This window comes from Mauremys mutica, chromosome 19 (assembly GCF_020497125.1).
Source record: "Mauremys mutica isolate MM-2020 ecotype Southern chromosome 19, ASM2049712v1, whole genome shotgun sequence".
In the NCBI taxonomy this organism is placed as follows: Eukaryota; Metazoa; Chordata; order Testudines; family Geoemydidae; genus Mauremys; species Mauremys mutica.
The window spans coordinates 26409608-26429847 of NC_059090.1; the positions used below are offsets into that span (position 1 = coordinate 26409608).

The 20240-nt window shown below is 45.0% G+C and overlaps 1 protein-coding gene across 2 annotated transcripts in view; it reads left to right on the forward strand.

Annotated features, from left to right (window-relative positions):
• Positions 1 to 20240, forward strand: part of SLC43A2 (solute carrier family 43 member 2) — a 48066-nt gene that overhangs the window by 13702 nt on the left and 14124 nt on the right. Inside the window, exons 3-9 of one of the 2 annotated variants that reach the window (XM_044993640.1) lie at positions 187 to 391; positions 1588 to 1643; positions 2689 to 2765; positions 13614 to 13706; positions 15742 to 15875; positions 16160 to 16359; positions 16914 to 17060. In XM_044993640.1, the coding sequence (XP_044849575.1) occupies positions 187 to 391; positions 1588 to 1643; positions 2689 to 2765; positions 13614 to 13706; positions 15742 to 15875; positions 16160 to 16359; positions 16914 to 17060 (912 nt within the window). Of the gene's footprint in view, positions 1 to 186; positions 392 to 1070; positions 1114 to 1587; positions 1644 to 2688; positions 2766 to 13613; positions 13707 to 15741; positions 15876 to 16159; positions 16360 to 16913; positions 17061 to 20240 lie in introns of those variants that run through there. The other variant, XM_044993641.1, reaches the window with a different exon arrangement.

Genomic DNA, 20240 nt, shown 5'->3' on the forward strand with positions numbered 1-20240 from the left:
GGTGCAAATCTGTGTGTGCACACCTTTATTCTGGATTAAGATTGGTAAATTGTCTGTGTATCTAGGCAATTGCGATCTGTGCCTTTTTGTGTGCAGGGCTGTTCTACCTGCCCCGCTTCTTGTAACTGGGTTTAGTGTGCTGTCTTCCTCACTACACTATAACAATGTTTCTTTTATCCCATATAGAGAATTTTACCACCAGCTCTGCGCATGGAAACACGACAGAGCAGGAAGCTGTGATTCGGATCAATGGGTGGCTCATCTGCCCGGAGCAGGATGAAATGCTGAACCTGGCTTTTACAGTTGGATCCTTCTTGCTGAGTGCAATCACTCTGCCTCTTGGGATTGTCATGGACAAATATGGCCCTCGCAAACTGCGTCTGCTTGGCAGGTTGGTGTTATGAAACTTACCAACTGTTTCAAAACTAGAAGTTAATTTTGAGCCAGAGGTTATGCTTAGTCCTCAGTTCAATAGTTTATGGCAAGCAGCTCATTCCACTCAGGTTCTTGTATCATGCCTATCACCAGGGGATCTCATCATTTCCATGGTATCTGACCACTATTTTTGTCATTTAGCATTTTAAATTTCCCTATAAGGAGAAGGGGATGGGACTTACATCCATGTTCCTAGAGTCTCTGACTTCTGAATTCCTTGGGAACAAGGTTCTAGGGGGAGAGAAGAACTATTCCACTGTGTCAGTAGGGATGGGAGTCAAGCTGATACTAAGTGAGTGCCCCACCATGGTGCTAGTGGCACAGTGCTGCTGGGGGTGCTATATCACACAAGAAAACAAGGTCTGTCTTGCTTGTGGTTACTAAATTATCCCATCCCACATGACTTGCAAGAACTGAATGTTACCCCATTTACTCCAGAGTTAATTGCGTATTACCTGTCTAAAGCTTCCCTTGTGCTTTCAAGTGGCAAAGGAATATCCTCACTTCCTGTCTCAAATTATCATGTGGAGTAGGTATTTACAGTTGCTGTGATAGAATGCAGGGGAGAAGTGGTTTGTTGGGTAACTGGGTTCCAGACTGTCTAGATCTGTAAATATTCTAACTCTGTGAATTGCACCTGGAACTGAGCCAGTACCATGTGCTAAGCACTGAGGCCAGGTATTTGTGCTCATTGACCTGCCTCACTTGGGAGGTAGGCAGGTGAAGGCTCTGAATGCTCTTCATACAAACTGCTGCTTTACAGTAAACCAGCCTGGAGGTGACTGAAGTCTGGATAGATGTTAGTAGGGCCATGTCGTAGGGGAAGGTTGTTGCAGTCTCCTTGTCATGTGCAGATGATGGGACACTGACGCTGCCTGAAAATTCAGAATCTGTTAGGACCTCAAGTTTGAGTTTTGCATTGGGAAAGGTTGACTCTTCAATACCCATAGAAGGTGCATGAAGAACTTTCACCCATTACTCTAGATTTTTGTCTCCAACCCATCACCATCCCTTCCATCTTATCCAGATTTTGCTTCAGCCAATTAACTCTCAAAGTCTCAGCCTTAGCCAGGCACTGAGACTGCGGAGACAGTGTAACTTCTCTATAGTAGGCTTTCTGACATGTGGTTAAAGGCTTCAATTCTGTTTCAGTGCCTGCTTTGCTGTGTCCTGTGTGATGATTGCATATGGAGCTAGTAACCCAAATTGTAAGTACTGAGCTCTGTGGACTCTATTGAAAGGGCCTTGGGGTTGTTACACTTTTGAGAGGTTTAGCGAGTAACTGGGGGCTGTAGTGTGCAGAGAACACTAAAATAAGGGCACATACTCTGATTATAGTGTCCTCAGCGAGCTAAAGAGATCACCCCAAAGAAGTACAGCATAAACTTTGTGTATTGCCTACTGGGAGGGTGCAGTGGCTCAAAGGCAGGCCCAGCTCCTCTTGTAAGCACTGATGGGAATGCAGCTGGAGTCCCATACCGCAAGAATCCTGTGAGCAAAAAGTTCAAAAAACCTGCCGTCTGCTTTGTATCCTGTATAAAGTTTAATAACCTTGCACTGCAGGCCAGGCCTGCCAGTGACAAGTGAGATACAGAGCCCCATGGTGTGTTGAGGGGGCATTAAGCTTGGTCTCCAGAGGGAAGATTTTGGGGGTGCTGCTTGTACGGTCCCTTGCTTAGCAGTATTAAAGGTGGCTCTGAGGCAGCTGTCTTTCCCAACTTCACTCTTTTGCCAGGGTGAAGGTGCCTCAGCAGTGGTGAGCTCACAGTGAGAAATTTAAGAAAAAAAGTTGAAAGGTTCCTCCAGAATTAAGAGGTGGGCAGTAACCAATGCTGAATGTTCAAGTCTTCCCCCGCCCCAGGATAAATGTAGCCACAGCCTCTAGCTGAGATAGTGAGGTAGTCCCTGGAGCCCAGTTCTAAAAAGTAATTTTTTCTTTTGAGACCAATGCTGACCAGTGAGACAGTTCAGAGGGGCAGGAGGAGAAGAGACCTTGGGTTCCCACACATCCCAGAGGAAAAACTAGTGTCCACAGCTCTGCAAACTGATGCCCACACTGAATTCTGATTCTCCTAGTACCTGACCTTCTTTCCCTGTGACTTTGGCTTAGAATGAACAGTGTGGAGCTAGAATGAGCCAGTTTGGAAGGAATCTTTCACTCTGTGCAGGGCACTGGCTCAGTCCTTGCTGGAACCAGGATTTTTGGGGACACTGTGATTCTATCCAGTAAATGCTCTTGTTTTTCCACTGCAGCACTGTCAGTGCTGATCTTCATCTCACTGGCTCTGAATGGCTTTGGTGGAATGTGCATGACCTTTACCTCACTTACGGTAAGTGAAGAGTTATTACGTGAACAATTGTGAATCTGCCCTCCCTTCATTTATCCTCTTTGGCCTCCACCCCACAGCTCTTCGCAAGGCCCCACCTATAGGGAATAGGGAGATATTATTTCCCCCTTATCTAGTTCAGTGGTTCTCAGACTTTTGTATTGGTGACTGCTTTCACACAGAGAGCCTCTGAGTGTGACACCCCCCCCCTTATAAATTAAACACATTTAAGCTGGAGGCAAAACGGGGTTTGGAGGTGAAGGGTGGGTAGCCGCTTGTGACCCCTATGTAATAACCTTACGACCCCAGTTTGAGAATCCCTGTGCTAGCTGGTGAGCTGAACTGGCAGGAAGGTGCCAAGTGGATCCTTCATTTGCTGAGTTGAACAGTTTCATGCTCACATGTGTTTTGATACAAATAGGGTAGTTGGCCTATGACTCTTCTATTTGAAAAGCTTGATATTGGATGGTTAGCCCAGGGCTCACCTGTCCCTTACCAGTAGAGATAGTTGGTGAGAGGGAAGAGAAGGCTCTTTTCCGTCCTTTGAGCCAGATTCTGCGTTCACTTACACATGTGCAATGCAGCTGACTGAAGCAGGGCCCACATGTAATGTGTTGAATTTAGCTCTAGTTTACTCTTAGGAGAAGGTGGAGGGGCACAAGGCTCTTGAAATCTGAAGGATGTAGTGAAATCTTGGGTAGGAAGTACTGTTCTTTTGTAAATGGCAGATACTGTTGTTTGTAGTGCTGCATTGACCAGCAATAAAGCAATTAACAGCATAGGGAGTTGTTCTGAGGTGCGGGACAGTACTAGTACAAACCAGTTCCTTTTGGGCATGGCTGTGTGACTTTTTTCTCCTTGGATAGGGAAGGAGAGTTCCTTGGCACAACAGGCTTTGCCCTTTTATATGGATGAGAATTACTCCAAGGTGCTGACAGACTCTTTCTCAAAAGTGCTGAGCTGTTGAAATATGCCCGGCCCGGCCCAGCTCCATCTGTGCCGCATACTTATGTCTGTTTACTCAGTCCATTGACTGGAGCACAAACATCGACCAGTGACTAAGTCTGCTGCCTCTCTGCATTTTGGGGCTCTTGTTGCTTAGAGATGGGAGCAGATGCAGCAACCCATTTGAGAATAAATTTTTCACCTCATTAGTCTTACCCTTGTTAGTGTGGCTGGAACTAGGTGTTCTGAGCTGAAAATCTCTCATAACTGGTTCACAAGCAGTTTTCTATTACCTGTTTTGATCAATAATGTCTCAAAGGTTTGGACCCAACTCACTTTCACCTTGTTTCTAAATTTCTCTCTAACCTGTGGGTTACACACAGACTGAGTTCCTGTGAATTGTCATGGGCAGAGGCTGAGTTTGGAGGCTGTTGTATGTATTGTAATGTCAGAATTGTGGCAGCTGCTTTAGATAGCAAGTAAAGTTTTATAGTCCAAAAGTTTAAAAAAAAATGTATAAAACCAGGCTTCTAAATTCATCTGAAAACCCTGCCCGTGGTCCTGGACCCAAAGAGTGTGCAGGGTAAATGGAGTATGACACAGGCAGAACATAAGGAGACAAACAGCTAGGAGGGGCCCATGAATAAGCCTGTGGGGCTACTAAGGTGACTCATGTCATGTTTGTGTCAAGGGTGGTGCTTTCTAACTTTGTGTTTATCTGGGTCGCTATTGGAGAGATTGTAGGATCCGAAGCAGGAGATGGAGGTTGCATACTATATGGGAGGGGCTGTGTGTGTGGAGAAGCCAGAGTCCCAGTAGGCAGGCATCTTTAACTATCTCTTTCCTGATGTTCTGTCTGACTAGCAATGAAAATTCCACATATGGCCCCTCTTATACTGAAATAATGCAACTGGGTGAGGCCTGGGGAGAACTGCAGGAGCTGTGCTCCTCTCTGGCAGCTCAGACTTATTGCAGTGCACTTTGGTAATAATAAACTGAGCTGCCACACAGGTAGACTGACAGCAGGCCTCCCTTATGCACTCCTCTGCATCTTTCAAGTTCCTCCCCACATGGCCAAATTCAAAGTACTCTTACAGGGTGCGTGACAGTGGTCTGCAGCTCTAGAGCAGAATCCACTTTCACTCGTAAGTGGGGCTTGGTCTGTTGATGCAATGTCAGAGCATTCTGGAATGGTATGGGGGCTTAGATACGAATGTCATTGGTTGCAAGTGGATGTACTCTGACACTTATGAATTGCAGGTAATAGGATACTTTTCTGCTCGGTGTTGCCACTCTATAATACAGCAAGTGAGCATTTCATGTATCTATAGCTTTTCATAGAAAGAGAAATACAGCAGCTTATTAATACCTTCATCACTGCAAATGATAACAGAAGCAATAAGGAAACTGGTCCTCAGAGGTGAAGGTAAAGCCTTATAAGAATAAAGGTTAGAGTCTGAAACAGTTCTAAAAGTAACTGTTAGTAAACCTTTGTGACTGCCAGTACCCGTCTGGACTGAGCTTGCACCCAGAGTTGTGACTTGGGCTGTGGGGCAGTGGTCTTCAAAGTTCTTTTGTATAACAGTTTATCTCAGCAGGAGACCCATGTTGTGGCCACAGGTCCAGCATTTCAAAACTTGTCTCTAACTTTGTACCAGTGTCTAACTTCCCAATCTATGCATGGAAATGCAAGTTTGCGGGCATAAAGACATCAGGCTGATTTGCCAGCGTAAATTTTCTTTTGGGCATGTAATAGTTACGCATGTACATGTGGGAACTAGTGTGATGGCCCTTTCTAGCTGTGACCCGTGAGCTGTATGTAGAAAGGTGAGAAAAGGAGAAAAAATCAGAGCATTAATCCTGTGCGTATAGCTATTGCAGTTACCAGGGGATGCCTCCTGCTCTGGGGCAGTGTGGATGTTACATACGCAGTGTAGATACTCTGTATAATGAGAAGGGAATTTAGAGGTGAGCTGGAAACAATGAGACTGAAATGAGCTTTAGGTAAGGAGACCTGAAGAGCTTGACATTCATTGCCCAAAGTCCAGATGCTGCTGCACTAATGTCTCCAGTCCTAATGAGTGTAATGTGGTGTGAGGAGCCCATTCTGGCTGGTACAGGAACTAACTGCTGAGTGTGCTGATGTTTGTGTATGTAAGTCCTGAGGAAAAAACCAAAGTGACTTCACCACCTCCTCCAATTGCAATGACCTGTAGTGCTGCTCAGGTTGGGAGTGCAAATTCTAGGGGACTCGCCCTCTGCTGCAAGAGTGAATTCTGTGCAGCCATAGTTCTGGTGAAGGGGTGTGTGTGTGTGTGTGTGGATATAGATATAAAAAGGCAGCACACATTGAAACTCAGCAAGATGAGTTTTTATTCAGACTCTAACTGCTCAAAGGAGTGGCTCCTTTGTGGGTGATGCTGATGAGATTTCCAACCCTTACAAGATGGGTCACAGGTATTGAGCTATGAGTTGCTTGTTTGCTCGGGTTGTGGCTCCATCCTTATCTACTCCAGCCAATAGGTGGAACCCCACCTGGGTGCATAAAGATACTATCTGTCCTCAAATGTGTGTAGGTCAGGCACCCTCCTTGCTGCCCTTAGTCCTGGAAAAGTGAGTTGGTCCTGCCTGTCAGCTGTGGTAGAGGGTGAAGCTTGTCCATGATGCTTGAGGAAGGATGGTGCATATGAACAGCTGTGTCAGGGCAAAGGAGGATAAGATGTGGGACCCTGTGTATGAAATTTGCCAGATCCTTGGGATGTAATAAACAAATGGCAGGCTGTATAGTGTCTTTGATAAGCTAATGTCTGAGCCTGCTCAATCTGTGTTTCCTGGATGTCCTGAGGTGCAGGGCTGACAGGTTGGGGCAGAGAGTGGGAGGGCAACAATGGCTGGTGATGGTGTTCCCAGTTCTGGGAAGGTGGTCAGACAGACTCTGCCTGTTACAGTGCAATGCAGAGATCCCTAGGGAGTGACTTGGACTTAGCCATCATGAGCAGGCATTTGTAAATGGACAAAGAGCAATGTGTGCTGGTGGCTGACCACAACACAGGAATCTAAGAGCACAGGGAGCTCAAGCCAAACAACACTGCACAGAGATAAACAGGTGATAAATGACCATAGAGGGCCTTTTATAGATTCTAGCAGGGAGCATCAAGAAGGAAAAAAAAGCTGAATTTTAAAATGAGAATAGGGTATAAAACAAGCTTGTGCCCTTTGTTGCTGTTCTGTAATGGGGAAGGGCAGCCTTGTAGTGTGTCTTTATTACTAAGCAGTATTCAGAATATCAAGTTGTTGGGGTTTTTCTGGAGAAGTGGAACTGGAACTTCCACTGGCCTTGATGGAATGATATGTTCATAGTGAACATTTCCCTAGGGCTTGGAAGGAGTTCAAATTAAATAGCTATTAACAGAAAACCAAGTTTAGACATTGACTAAAAATGCTTTCTCCCAGATGCTCAGATTTCAGTCTCTTGGGATTTCCCATTAATTCTCTCCAGTCGTCCCAGCAAAAGCAGGAAGTCAGAACTTTTATTTCTAATGTTAAAAACAGAAAAGAAAAGATGACCCCAAAACCCAAGCACACACAACCCTTTCCTGCCACATTCATATACTATGAGGAAGCAAGAAGTCCCAAACATGCTTTTTCTTTCTTTCTTATTTTGTAGGTAATTTTTACATGGAGAAGTCTCAGTATTGCAACCCTAAGCATTCAAAACATGTGTCAGGCCTTTAATCATAAGGTCACATGTACAGAATGGGGACTCACTACATCTTGAAGAGTGGTTACTCTTAAAGGGACATAGGGGTCGTGGTGGCAACTGGCTGAATATGGGCTCTCGGTGTTAAGAGGCACAATCCTTGGTTGCATAAGCAGAGGAATGTAATATAGGAGTAGGTAGGTGTTTTTCCCACTGCCTATAGCATCAGTGAGACCATTACTGGAATACCATGCCCAGTATTGGTATCCACACGTCAAGATTAGAAAGGGTTTAGAAATGAGGTACAAGAATGATTCTGGATCTGGAAAATCTCTTGTATGATGGAAAAAAATCAATATATTTAGTTTATCCAAGAGACGGTAAAGAGGTGACATGATCGCTGTCATTAGTATCTATGTGAGGAAAATATTTCTGATAGTGGAGGGCTCTTCAATCTTGCAGAAAAATGCATAACAAAATCCAGTGGCTGGAAGTTGAGAAGCTACACAAATTCAGATTAGAAATAAGGTGCAAAATTTTAATGGTGAGGGTGATTAGCCACTGGAACAGTTTACCTTGCAATGTGGTGGATTCTCTGTCACTTGGAATCTTTAAATCAAGATTGCCTTTTTTTCTAAAAGACGTGCTGTAGCTCAGCCAGAATTTAGGGCTTGATGCAGAAAGTGCTGGATGAAATTTTCTGGCCTGTTATTCAGGAGATCAGACTGTATGAAACTGTCCCTTTTATAGCCTTGAAAATATATGAAAAATAATAAAATTTTGGGTCTGTCTGCCTTTTTATGGTTCACTTTTTCAAGTCTCTTCTGCAACCATGAGAGCTAGAAAATTAATTTTATTTCTTTTAAATAATGAAAGCTCATGATTGTGTAACTGCCTGTCCCTAGTAGCTGGAGTTTTAAGAGAAACTCCTAACATCAAGAGTTGGCAACACTGATGGGGAAACAGGATATGGAAGGAGGATAGCACCAGTGCCCTTTTCCTGGTCTATTTTGAAGGTTTTCCTTCTAGGACCAGTTCTTCCTTCCCCTCCCCACAAAAAAATCTCAGGTTCAGATAATCAAGTGGTCAGGGCCAACAGTTAGGGCCAGGTTTTCTACAGAGTTCATCCAAATATGCTGTACTCTTTTGAAAATCCAGCTATTTATTTTAGTACCTAAATGGGAGCTGTGCTCTTTGGAAAGTGAAGTATCAGAGGGGTAGCTGTGTTAGTCTGGATCTGTAAAAAGCAGCAAAGAGTCCTGTGGCACCTTATAGGCTAACAGACGTTTTGGAGCATGAGCTTTCGTGGGTGAATACCCACTTCGTCGGATGCATGTCCTGCATGCATCCAACGAAGTCGGTATTCACCCACGAAAGCTCATGCTCCAAAACGTCTGTTAGCCTATAAGGTGCCACAGGACTCTTTGCTGCTTTGGAAAGTGAGTCTCTCAAAATTCTGCCTTAATGCAGAGAGGAGCACAGGTTCTGCCTTCCCTCCTTGCCATAAAAAGACTTGGATAGGATGGCAAAGGCTGTTTTGCATCTTCAGGCACATTACTAAAAGTTGCCACCAACCACTATGGCTGAAGTGTCACCTAGGCTTGGTCTTGCTTCTATGCTGTGTAAAAAAGGCTCTTTGTGTGATCTCTGTGGCTCTGAAAGAAAACCAAGCCATGAAGCAGCTGTGTTTGTGGAGTCCTTGCCCTGCTCCAAGCCCTTCCCGCAGCAGCTGTTGTAATTCTGTAGGCTTATTTAGGTTTAGGGTATTACTGAGTTTAAATAAGTAGAAGCTGAATTCCCTGCCTGGTGATAAGGACCAGCCTCTTTCTAGAGCAGTGGTTCCTGAACTTTAACAACCTGGGAACCCCTTTCACGAAAATGTCAAGTCTGGCGAACCCCCTCCTAAAAATGAATATTTCCAGGGATTTTCTCCTTTACTTGAGTATAAATTATAAAAGCAGTGAGCTTGGAAATACAGTTTTGTTTTTTATGACATGCTTATTACACATTATTTATTTATTATTTATCATTACAGTATTTTTATTACATTATGAAAACGGCAACACTCTTCCAAGATCTCACTTTTGTAGCTTGTATCGCTTTGAATAAGCCTGTTATAAGACAAGGTTTCTATGTTTCATCAAGGAGTATCAGATGTGAAACAGCAGGAAGGTATTTAAGAAGCCAACTCAAAGAGTTCCTCCTACACAGGCATTCAGGTCTTGAGCAGTCCAGGCAAACAACGCACGTTACAACAAAGCTTCAACTTGTTCTTCATAATAATTTAAAAAACAACACTAGCTGCCTATTTAATTTAAAAAAACAGCAAAAAATATCCACCTCCCTTTCCATTTCTTATAAGGAGTCTTGAAGTTTAAATCTCCTCAGTGTGATAGAGATGTTTGCTTTGATCTGCTTAGCTTGTGGAAGTCCAGGGGCTCCGGGCTGCTGGCCCCATGCTGCCCGGGGTCCCTAGGGACAGCTCTGTCCACCATTAGGGATTTTTTCCCTGAGAACCCCCTGTAACATTTTGTGAACCCCCAGGGGTTCACGAACCCCAGTTTGGGAACCACTGTAAGAGTAAGACAGAGAGGTTACAGTGTGACAAGTGTGTTGTGGTGCAGATTTAGGCCACCACACCCAGAGTTGCAATTTCATGCCAGGGAAGAGATCGCTTTATGTTTCCAATGCACGCCTCTCTAAGACAGTAGGTTGACAGCTGTTCTGGATGCAGGTATCTGGGTGTGGGCATGTCCTACTGTAGAACATTGCAGCATACCCTGCTGCCGCCGAGTTGTTTTCTCAGGATTCCCCAAAAGTACAGTAAGGGCTAGTCCACACTAGAAGTGCTACGTGGTGCCCTGCAGCACGTCTGGTGATGATGCTCTTTGCCAGTGGTCACCAACCCATAGATCGTGATCAACTGGTCAGTCCTGGAGCCTCTGACAGTCCATCGCAATCTCCAGTCGCTAAGTCTGACGGTGCAGCAGGGCTAAGGCAGGCTCCCTGCCTGCCCTGGCCTCTCACTGCTCCTGGAAGTGGCCAGCATGCCCCTGGGAGGCGGCAAGAGTCTCCATGCACTGCTCCTGCCTGCAAGCACCGTCCCCACAGCTCCCATTGGCTGGGAACTGCGGCCAATAGGATCTTTGGGGGCAGTGCTGCCAGGGGCCACAGGGACATGCTGGCTGCTTCCGGGAGCAGTGTGGGGCCGGGGCAGGCAGGGAGTCTGCCTTAGCTCCGCTGCGCCAGCAACCGGTAGCTGCCCAAGGTAAGTGCTTCCTGGTGGGAGCCCAGAGCCTGCACCCCTCTCACACTCCAACCCCCAGCCCTGAGCCCCCTCCTGCACCCCAAACCTCCAATCCTGAGCCCTTTCCCAGAGCCAGCACCCCAACCCCCTTCCTCCACCCCAACCCCCTGCCCCAGGCTTCACCTAGAACTCCCTCCCACACTCCGAACCCCTTGACCTCAGCCCAGAGCCTGTACCCCCTCCCGAACCCCAACCCCGTGAAAGTGAGTGAGGGTAGGGGAGAGCAAGAGATGGAGGGTGGGGGGGATAGAGTGAACAGGGTGGGGCCTGGAGGAAGGGGTGGGGTAGATCCTGGGTTGCACTTAAATTAAAAGTGATCTTGTGCATAAAAAGGTGGGAGACTACTGCTCTATGCTGATGGGAGAGCTCTTCCATCAACATAATAAATCCACCTCCATGAGAGGTGGCAGCTTCTCCTACCAACATAGCACTATTCCCACAGGTGCTTAGGTCGGTGTAATTTACGTTGGTCAGGGAAATGGCTTATTCGCACCCCTGAGCAACATAAGTTATACCAAAGTAAGTGGTAATGTAGGCCTGGCCTAAATCTCTAAACATCATAACTGCTGCTTCTGCTCTGGGATGATTCAAGGACCTGGAGATGAATTCCATACGAAAGTTTGTAATGAGAAATAACCATGACAAATAACTGAGCCAGATGGAACTTCCAGAGTGTTCCTACCTGAGAAACACTTACAGGAAGGAGGAGGGATAGCTCAGTGGTTTGAGCACTGGCCTGCTAAACCCAGGGTTGTGAGTTCAATCCTTGAGGAGGCCACTTAGGGATCTGGGGCAAAAATTGGTCCTGCTAGTGAAGGCAGGGAGCTGGACTCAATGACCTTTCAAGGTCCTTTCCAGTTCTAGGAGATTGGTATATCTCCAATTATTACCTTTTACTACCTTTAGGAGTACTTTAAAATGTAAACAGGCAGGAGATCCTGCTTTTACACAGACTGGCATACCTGCCTTATTACTGGGAAAAATTGATTTGTTTTCCTATTGTAGCACGTGTTTGTGAGAACTGGTCTCTTCAGGTTCAGTCAAATTTTTCCCAGCTCAGCAAGGTCCCTAAACAGCAAATAAAATAATAATATTGCTTTATTTATCAGTTTTAGAAGTGGACAACTGTATGTGTCTGTGGATGTCAACTAAGGCCTCTGTTTAACATGCTAATGATGCCATTTTAATCCCTGAACTCATTTTGAGATGAAAATTGGAAAAGCTGCTCTACTTGGAGCAGAAGTTCTGCCTGTTTATAAGCTGCAGGAAAGAACCAATTTTAGAGACTTCCCAGCACCCCTCTGATTTGAGTGATTTATTTTTTTTAATCCAAGCTCACAGGTATGGGGACTCATCCCTTTCTGGATATTGAAAATATTGGTGGTGTTTCTTCTCCATAGCTCTCCTGCTGTTCCTGGAGTGGGACACATTTTGTGAAGTAGATTCTAAAAAAAGTAAATTGTATCTGGATACTTGTCCTGCCCAGTTGTGTGCTAAGATGCTGAGCTTTGTCCCAGCTGCTATTTGCTGTATGTTAATGACATGGAAGAGGACCTGTAGCAATGTATGAATTTGCAGGAACCATCAAAGAGGAAGATTGGGGCCTGGTTAGATATGGGAGCTTGGGCTTCAGTGCAACTTGCTGAAGAAAATAGGTCTGAAAAATTATAACCCAGTCATGCCCTTTTACCTGGGTACCTAAGCAACCTAAAAACATTAGACGACACTGATCCAGGGTAGGATTTGGGATGAGGGTGGGCAGAATCTTAAACCCATCAGCATAAGGTGTTGCAGCATTTGCATCTGCATTTTCTTTGCTTTTCTGTCATTAAGTGCATTTTTTTTAAAGTAGTGATAATTAACAATTTACCAAGGATTGTGGTGGGTTCTCCATCACTGTCAATTTTTAACTCAAGATAGCATATCTTTCTAAAAGATATCCTCTAATTCAAGCAGGAATTAAGTGAAGTCCTACAGCCAGTGTATACAGGAGATCAGAATAGATGAGCAGTGGTCCCTTCTAGCTTTATGATCTATGAACATTTGTGGCATTGTAGAAAGTGTAGAGTTGGAGGGACCGTGATGCAGGTAGGATGCAGAAGAATGAGAAATAGGGAAGTGAGCAGTGGAGATCAGTATCCTGTGGGTTGTTTGTTAGAGGTTGGGGGTATTATTAATCAGGGCCGCCCAGAGGATTCAGGGGGCCTGGGGCAAAGCCGGGGAGTGGACATGGGGGGCGGGGGAAAGGCACCACCTGCTGCGGCGTTTGTACTCACCAGGTGGTGCTCCGAGTCTTCAGCGGCAGCGGGTCCTTCACTCGCTCTGCGTCTTCGGCAGCACTGAAGGGCCCGCCGCTGAAGTGTTGCTGAAGACCCGGACTGCCGCCGGGTGAGTAAAAATTAAAAAGGCACCTCTAGCCAGGGAAGAGATTCTCGGCCAGGCCAAAGGCAGCAAGAAAAGCTGCAGCCATGGCCATGTCTCTTTTGGTTTACAAGCTGGTTACTGAGGGCTTTTCTACACGGGGAAATTTACTGGTATAACTAGTGATATACGTATAACTCCCTGTATGGACACTCTTATTCTGGAATTAAAGTGCTTTTCCAGTTTGTGTGACATACTGGTATAATCATACTGGTAAACTGTCCTGTGTAGGCAAGCCCTGATGGGGGAACACTAAAGGCAGCAGAGCAGATGAGCACTTCCACAGCGTCATTGCATCCCAGTGTACTGTTGTGGAAAGCCAGATAAATTCTTGAATAATTAACATTTCTTCTGTTTCCTAGATCCAGAGGCAAAATTTTTGGTGCTAGGGGCTTCTCAAGGCAACTTTCTTCCTTCTTCCATATTACAGTTTCAACAAGTTTGTTTTGTTTTTTTTCTCCTCCTACTCCCCCTTCAGCTGCCCAACATGTTTGGTGACCTTCGTTCCACGTTCATTGCTCTGATGATTGGCTCCTACGCTTCCTCAGCTGTCACTTTTCCTGGAATCAAGGTGAGGATGTGGAATCCTGAGCTCTGACAAATTTGTCTCAGCAATTCTGATGTTGCTGTCTTAGGACTCCATGTTGCATGATGGTCATTAGAAAGGATGGTCCAGTGGACAGAGTACTAACCTGGGATATGTGAGACCTGCGTTCATTTCCCTACTGCCACAGACTTCCTGTGTGACCTTGAGCAAGTATTTTAAATAGGGACAATATCCCTACCCTACCTGACAGGAGTGTTGGGAGGATAAATACATTAAAGATTTTGAGGTGCTCAGATACTATGATAATGGAGGCCAGATAGTACCTCAGATAGGGCTATAAACTGGGCAGGATGGTTTTTAGAAGTTCTGAGATGGTTTTCAGTGAAAAGTGCACAAGTCATAGGATTATAGTGGTGTTAAAGAAACAAACGTTTTTCCACCTTTAGTGATATAAGCAATCTCTAGAGTTGAAAAATATAAATTTTAAATCCTGGAATCCATGGGACCAATTGTAATAAAATATCAGCTTTTGATTATTATCTGGAGGTGTCTGTCTACCTTCAGATAGTGATAAGACTAATTATAGAGTTTTGTGGAGAGCTCTGAAAGGGAAGGAGAGCCAATAAATCTGTGCTATTTAATACATAGCTTCATCCACAGAGGCAAAATTAATACGGTTTAGCTTATATAAATCCAAGACTCTGATGGGTCCGGACAGTAGGTCAGATCAAGTTATACCAGCCATGCAGCAAAGTTCCTAATGGGTTTCCTAAGAAGATCTAGATGTAACTTCTCAAATGACTGTATAGTAACTCCTCTTTTAACATTGTAGTTATATTCCTGAAAAATGCTACTTTAAACAAATCCAATTGTTAAGCAAATTAATGTAAATAGGGGGGGTTAATTTCCAGGGAAATTTTTGTTGCCAGACAAGACTGTATTTTACATACAGAGTATAAGTTTTAAACAAACAATTTAATACTGTACACAGCAATGATGATTGTGAAGCTTGGTTGAGGCGGTGAAGTTAGAGGGTGGGATATTTCCCAGGGAATGCCTTGCTGCTAAATGATGAACTAGCACTTGGCTGAGCTCTCAATGGTTAACAAGTTGTTGTTAATGTAGCCTCACACTCTTACAAGGCAGTACGAATAGAGAGAGGGGAGACAGCATGGCAGAGAGAGAGACTCTCTCTTTCTCACACACACCCAGTGTGTGTGTGTGTGTGTGTGTGTGTGGGAGAGAGTCGCGCATTGCCTTTTTAAGTACTCTGACCTCACTCTAAATATATTGCCTTTTTAAGTAGATCAGCAAGTTGAGATAGCTGCTGCTGCCAGCAGGCTCCCTCGGTCCTGAGCCCTGTCATGATAGGGTATAGGAGCAGGGGGGTAGGGTGACACCCTGACATTCCTTCTCCTCTCCCCCCTACCCCACCCTCCATGCAGCAAGCAGGATGCTCCCAGGAGCAGCTCCAAGGCAGAGGGCAGGAGCAACACACAGCAGTGTGGGGAGGGACAGCTGAACTGCCCAGCAGTTTCTAGCCTGCTGGGTGGCTGCCACACAGGGAACTTAGGGGAGCGGAGAGCTGATAGGGGGGCTGCCACCCTGGTTCTAAGCCCCCACCATCTAGCTTCAAAGGGCTGCTTTTTCTGCAAACACTGGACAAAGCAGGCGGCTGCCAAACAACGGTATAAGGGAGCATTGCGCAACTTTAAACGAGCATGTTCTCTAATTGATAGGCAACAAAACAACCTTAACCAGGATGATTTTAAGTGAGGAGTTACTGTATTGTTTCTGACAGAGCTGGGTTTCAATTTCAGTAGAAGCTCCTTGTTTTCTTGTACTGATGTCTTGTATAAAGATGTGTGCATAAATTTGTGCAAAACTTTTGTGCTTACATGATGTCGCAGAATTCCTTCCTTCCTTAGATGTCACTGTGCAACCCTGTTTTTAAATGCCACATGCTTTCCCCTCCACCTTACTCCCAAATCTACTTCAGCAAACACTAGAGCATATGATATTTTACGTGCTAATGATATTATTCTGTTGTGAATTCCAGGTTATATATGACTTTGGTGTCTCTTTCATCCTCATTCTGATTGTCTGGGCATCCTGTGCAGGACTAGTTTTCTTCAACTGTTTCTTCAACTGGCCACTGGAGCCGTTCCCAGGACCAGAAGACATGGACTACACGTAAGTGTCTCCTTCTGCTCTTAGGAATGTAGACATTGCTGGACTGGATCAGTCATGGGGTACAATCTCTGAGAGAGGCTCGCATCAGCTGCTTCAGAGAGGGAGAGGGAGGTTTCTCTTTGGTAAGTGGGTCCCAGGCTCTTTATTGGTTAAAATCAACATCTGGAAATCCATAGTCAGCCTTCCTGCATCCTGTGATTCCAGTATCCTTAGATCAGTCCACGAATCTCAGCCCTGCTTTGCAGCTCTCACTCTTTTTTTTTTTTTTCCTTCTGCCCACACAGAGTGAAGATCAAGTTCAGCTGGCTGGGATTTGACCACAAAATTACAGGGAAACAGTTTTACAAGCAGGTGACCACAGTGGGACGTCGTCTGAGTGTGGGGAGCTCAATGAAGAACCCCAAGGAGCTGGTAGCTCAAGAGGGAAACAAACTCTGTCTGTCAACAGTGGACCTGGAAGTGAAATGTCAAGCAGACGATGCAGGTATTGTCTCTGGATTGGTGCATGTGACATTCACCCTAGTGCAAAGGGCCAGCACAAGGTGAGTGCACCACTTAACTCCTCAAAATAGGAGCTAAGCAATATTTCAGCCTTGTGCAGGGCCTTGCATGTGGTGAATTTAACCAATGTGTCCAGATAAGTGTATGTTCAGGCACATATAGCCCCCTCCCCCACCCCAGATGCATGCACGTACCTTGATGGCATATGTTGCCACCCTGGCAGATGTCTGGGTGCTGGTGAACATTACATAGTACATAATGTGTGAACTGCTATAGCTAAAGACTGACGTGCTAAATTCTTATACCTACTCATCATTGTCCTCCCCACATGATCCCTTTTTTAGGGAGTCCCTTCTGCACAAGTTAGTCACTGGTGTGAACTCCCCATTGGACTGTCCCTAGAGTATTGTGTTTATGTAATGTAGCCAGTAGAAGACTACTGATCTAAACAATCCAGTCTGTTCTGATGTCATGTCTGTTTAATAACTGTTACCAGAGGCTGCCTTCTTTAGAGACTCTCTCATGTTTCCTCTGCAGCATCTCCGTCCTTTATGCACAGTGTCTTCAGCCCAATTTTGCTACTCAGCCTCATCACCATGTGCGTCACTCAGCTGCGGCTCATTTTCTACATGGGGGCCATGAACAATATCCTGGGATTCCTTGTGGAGGGAGACCTGGAGACAGGTAGAGTAACGCCCAGAATTCTCACCTCTTCCCTTGAAACAGGGAAATGATCCTGACCATTCACCTACCGGGGATGATAGTTTCATATTAGTCACCAGATGCCATTCTGTTTATCTGCCTGTCACCAGCTCAGTGGTCAGAGTGTAACTGACAGCTGCTGTCATGGTCTGATGGGTGGCTGGAACCTGCTAAAAGCAGAGGGGCAACAAGATGTCAAATAACAAGGTGAACGCTCAAATATCAAGTTATTTTTAGCCAAGCTTGTATTAAATACTTTCCATGTTGTGTCCTTAAGCAGGGGTTACCAAGTTTGGCAGGTCAGGGGAGGGCCATCATAAAAACCTGCTCCACTGGGTATTTTTTATCACGAGCAAGCACAAAATACAGAGCAGCTGAGTTCAACTGCAGATACTTCTCTCCTGTGACTCAATCCAAAGCACTGAGGGGAAATGATGTCATGATAGCCTTGTGCATACTGTTGTGTGTCTGGGAGGCTGACTGGCAGCTTCTGTTCTGGGATTTGTTTGTGCCTGATTTCAGTGAAGAAAGCCAACAGGAAAGAGTACATTAGTTTAGAGTTTACTTACTGAAAGTACCCAGAATTGCAAAACAAAATATAGCCCAATTTTGTCTTGTGCAGTAAGATCTGGTTTGAACTTGTTAAATCTGGAATTTTGTGAAGCTGATAAATCAAGAGGCACTCTTTCAAAACAGTCATGAGGCACTAGGGGAGGAGAGGAGAATAAATGCAAGAAACTCAGAATGCCCCAGCATTCCATGAATTGCTTTGTTTCTTTAGTCCAGTGCTTGACAGACTGTAGCATTTGGCTCGCTCTCTCCTCTGGCTCAAGAGGCAACATAGACATTAAACACTAAATAGGAGAATTCCCAGGGTTGGATGCCTTTCCCAAAATGGGCTCCATGCTTCTCACTCACTTAACATTTCTTCTTTCACTGTTACTCTCCTCCATTTTGCTTGTTTTACTGCTTGAGGTTAGTTTGGGTTTTATGTTTAGTCCCAACTTTTTTTTTTTTTTTTTTTTTTTTTTTTAAAGCATGAGTGTTAGTTTTTGTGACAATTTCTGATTTATTCTCTTGGTACAACTCTTATTTGGACCCTGTAATGGTTCAAGTGAACAGATAAAACTCTAAAATGCTGAGAAATGGGTTGTGTCCTATAGACCTGGTATCTGTTTCTGTGCCACCCTCTGGATTTCTCCTGTGGTGTAGCCTGGACCCAGCGTGCTAGTTGCTGTCTTTAGAGTTTCCATAGTATCAGGAAAACAGTAGGATGGTCCGAAGTCTTAGCATTGTCTGAGTTGTGTCTGCTTGGTTCACACGAAGAGCTCTGAGAAGGATGCAGAGGTGTAGAAATGTGCTTTAGAATCAGAAATGTAGGGCTGACAGGGATTTGGAGAAGTCATCAAGTCCAACCCCCTGCACAGTGGCAAAACTAAGTAAATGTAGACGGTTCCTGACAGGACTTTGTCCAACCTGTTCTTAAAAACTTCCAGTGATGGGGATTCCACAACCTCCCTTAGAAGCCTGTTCCAGAGCTTAACTACCCTAAGGGTAGGTCTATACTCACTGTCCGGGTCGACGCGGTGAGTTCGACTTCTCGGAGTTCGAACTATCGCGTCTAATCAAGACGCGATAGTTCGAACTCCCTGCGCGCTCCGGTCGACTCCAGAACTCCACCACCGCGAACGGCGGTGGCAGAGTCGACCTTGGAGCCGCGGAGTTCGACCCCGCCGCATCTGGACGGGTAAGTCAGTCGAACTAGGGTACTTCGAGTTCAGCTACGCTATTCGCGTAGCTGAACTTGCGTACCCTAGTTCGACCCCCCCCTTAGCATAGACCAGGCCTTAGAGTTAGAAACCTTTTCCTAATAGCTAACCTAAATCTGTCTTGCTACAGATTAAGGCCATTACTTCCTGTCCTACCTTCCCTGGACATGGAGAAAAATGTATCGCAGTCCTCTTTATAACAGCCCTTTACAGTTTTCAACTATGTTATCAGGTCCCCCCTCCATCTTATTTTCTCAAGACTAATCCGGCACAATTTTTAAAAATCTTTTCTTCATAGGTCAGGTTTTCTAAACCTTTTATATCATTTGTGTTCCTCGCCTCTGGACTCTATCCAATTTGTTCACATCTTTCCTAAAGTGTGGCACCCAGAATTGGACACAGTACTCAGTGCTGAGTAGAGTGGAAGTGTTCCTCGCCTCTGGACTCTATCCAATTTGTTCACATCTTTCCTAAAGTGTGGCACCCAGAATTGGACACAGTACTCAGTGCTGAGTAGAGTGGAACAGTTAGCTCCTGTGTCTGTCTTGCATCCTGTTGATACGCCCAAGAATATTAACCTTTGTTCCACAGCTACATCGCATTGTTGATTCATGTTCAATTTGTGATCCACTCTAACCCTCAGATCCCCTTCAGCAGTACTACCACCTAGCTGGTTATTCCCCATTTTGTAATTGTGCATTTGAATTTTTTTTTCCTTCCTAAGTGGAGTACTTTGCACTTGTTTCTATTGAATTTCATCTTGTTGAATTCAGACCAATTCTCCAATTTGTCAAGGTCATTTTGAATTCTAACACTGTCCTTCAAAGTGCTTGCAACTCCTCCCAGCTTGGTGTCATTTGCTGATGTTATAAGCAATTCTCCACTCCATTATTCCAAGTGATTGAATGAAAATATTGACTACTACTGGACCCAGGACTGACCTCTGCAGGACTCCCCTAGATATGCCCTCCCAGTTTGACAGTGAACTGCTGATAACTACTTTTTCAGGATGGTCTTTCAGCCAGTTGTGCACTCACCTTAATTTCATCTAGACCACATTTCCCTAGTTTGTCATGTGGGTTAGGGGAAGGGCTGGACAAATACACTTATTAATTACTTACCCTTTCCTGCTGCTTTTACATACTGTGGTCTGTTCACAGAACAGACCCTGTAACAATGGTGGTTCCAAATGTTTTCAGATTCAAGAGGATGCCCTGAACAGGACCGAGTGTAGTGTAGGCAGTGATGGTTAGAGATAGAGGGTAAAATCAGTAAGCTACAGTCTGACACTGATACTTCCTGCATATATTTATTGCTGACTCAGACCTGACTGAAACCTCCCTGCAGCTGGACAGAGCAGTGGGTTCAAAGCTTCTTATGTTCTAAGAGATAA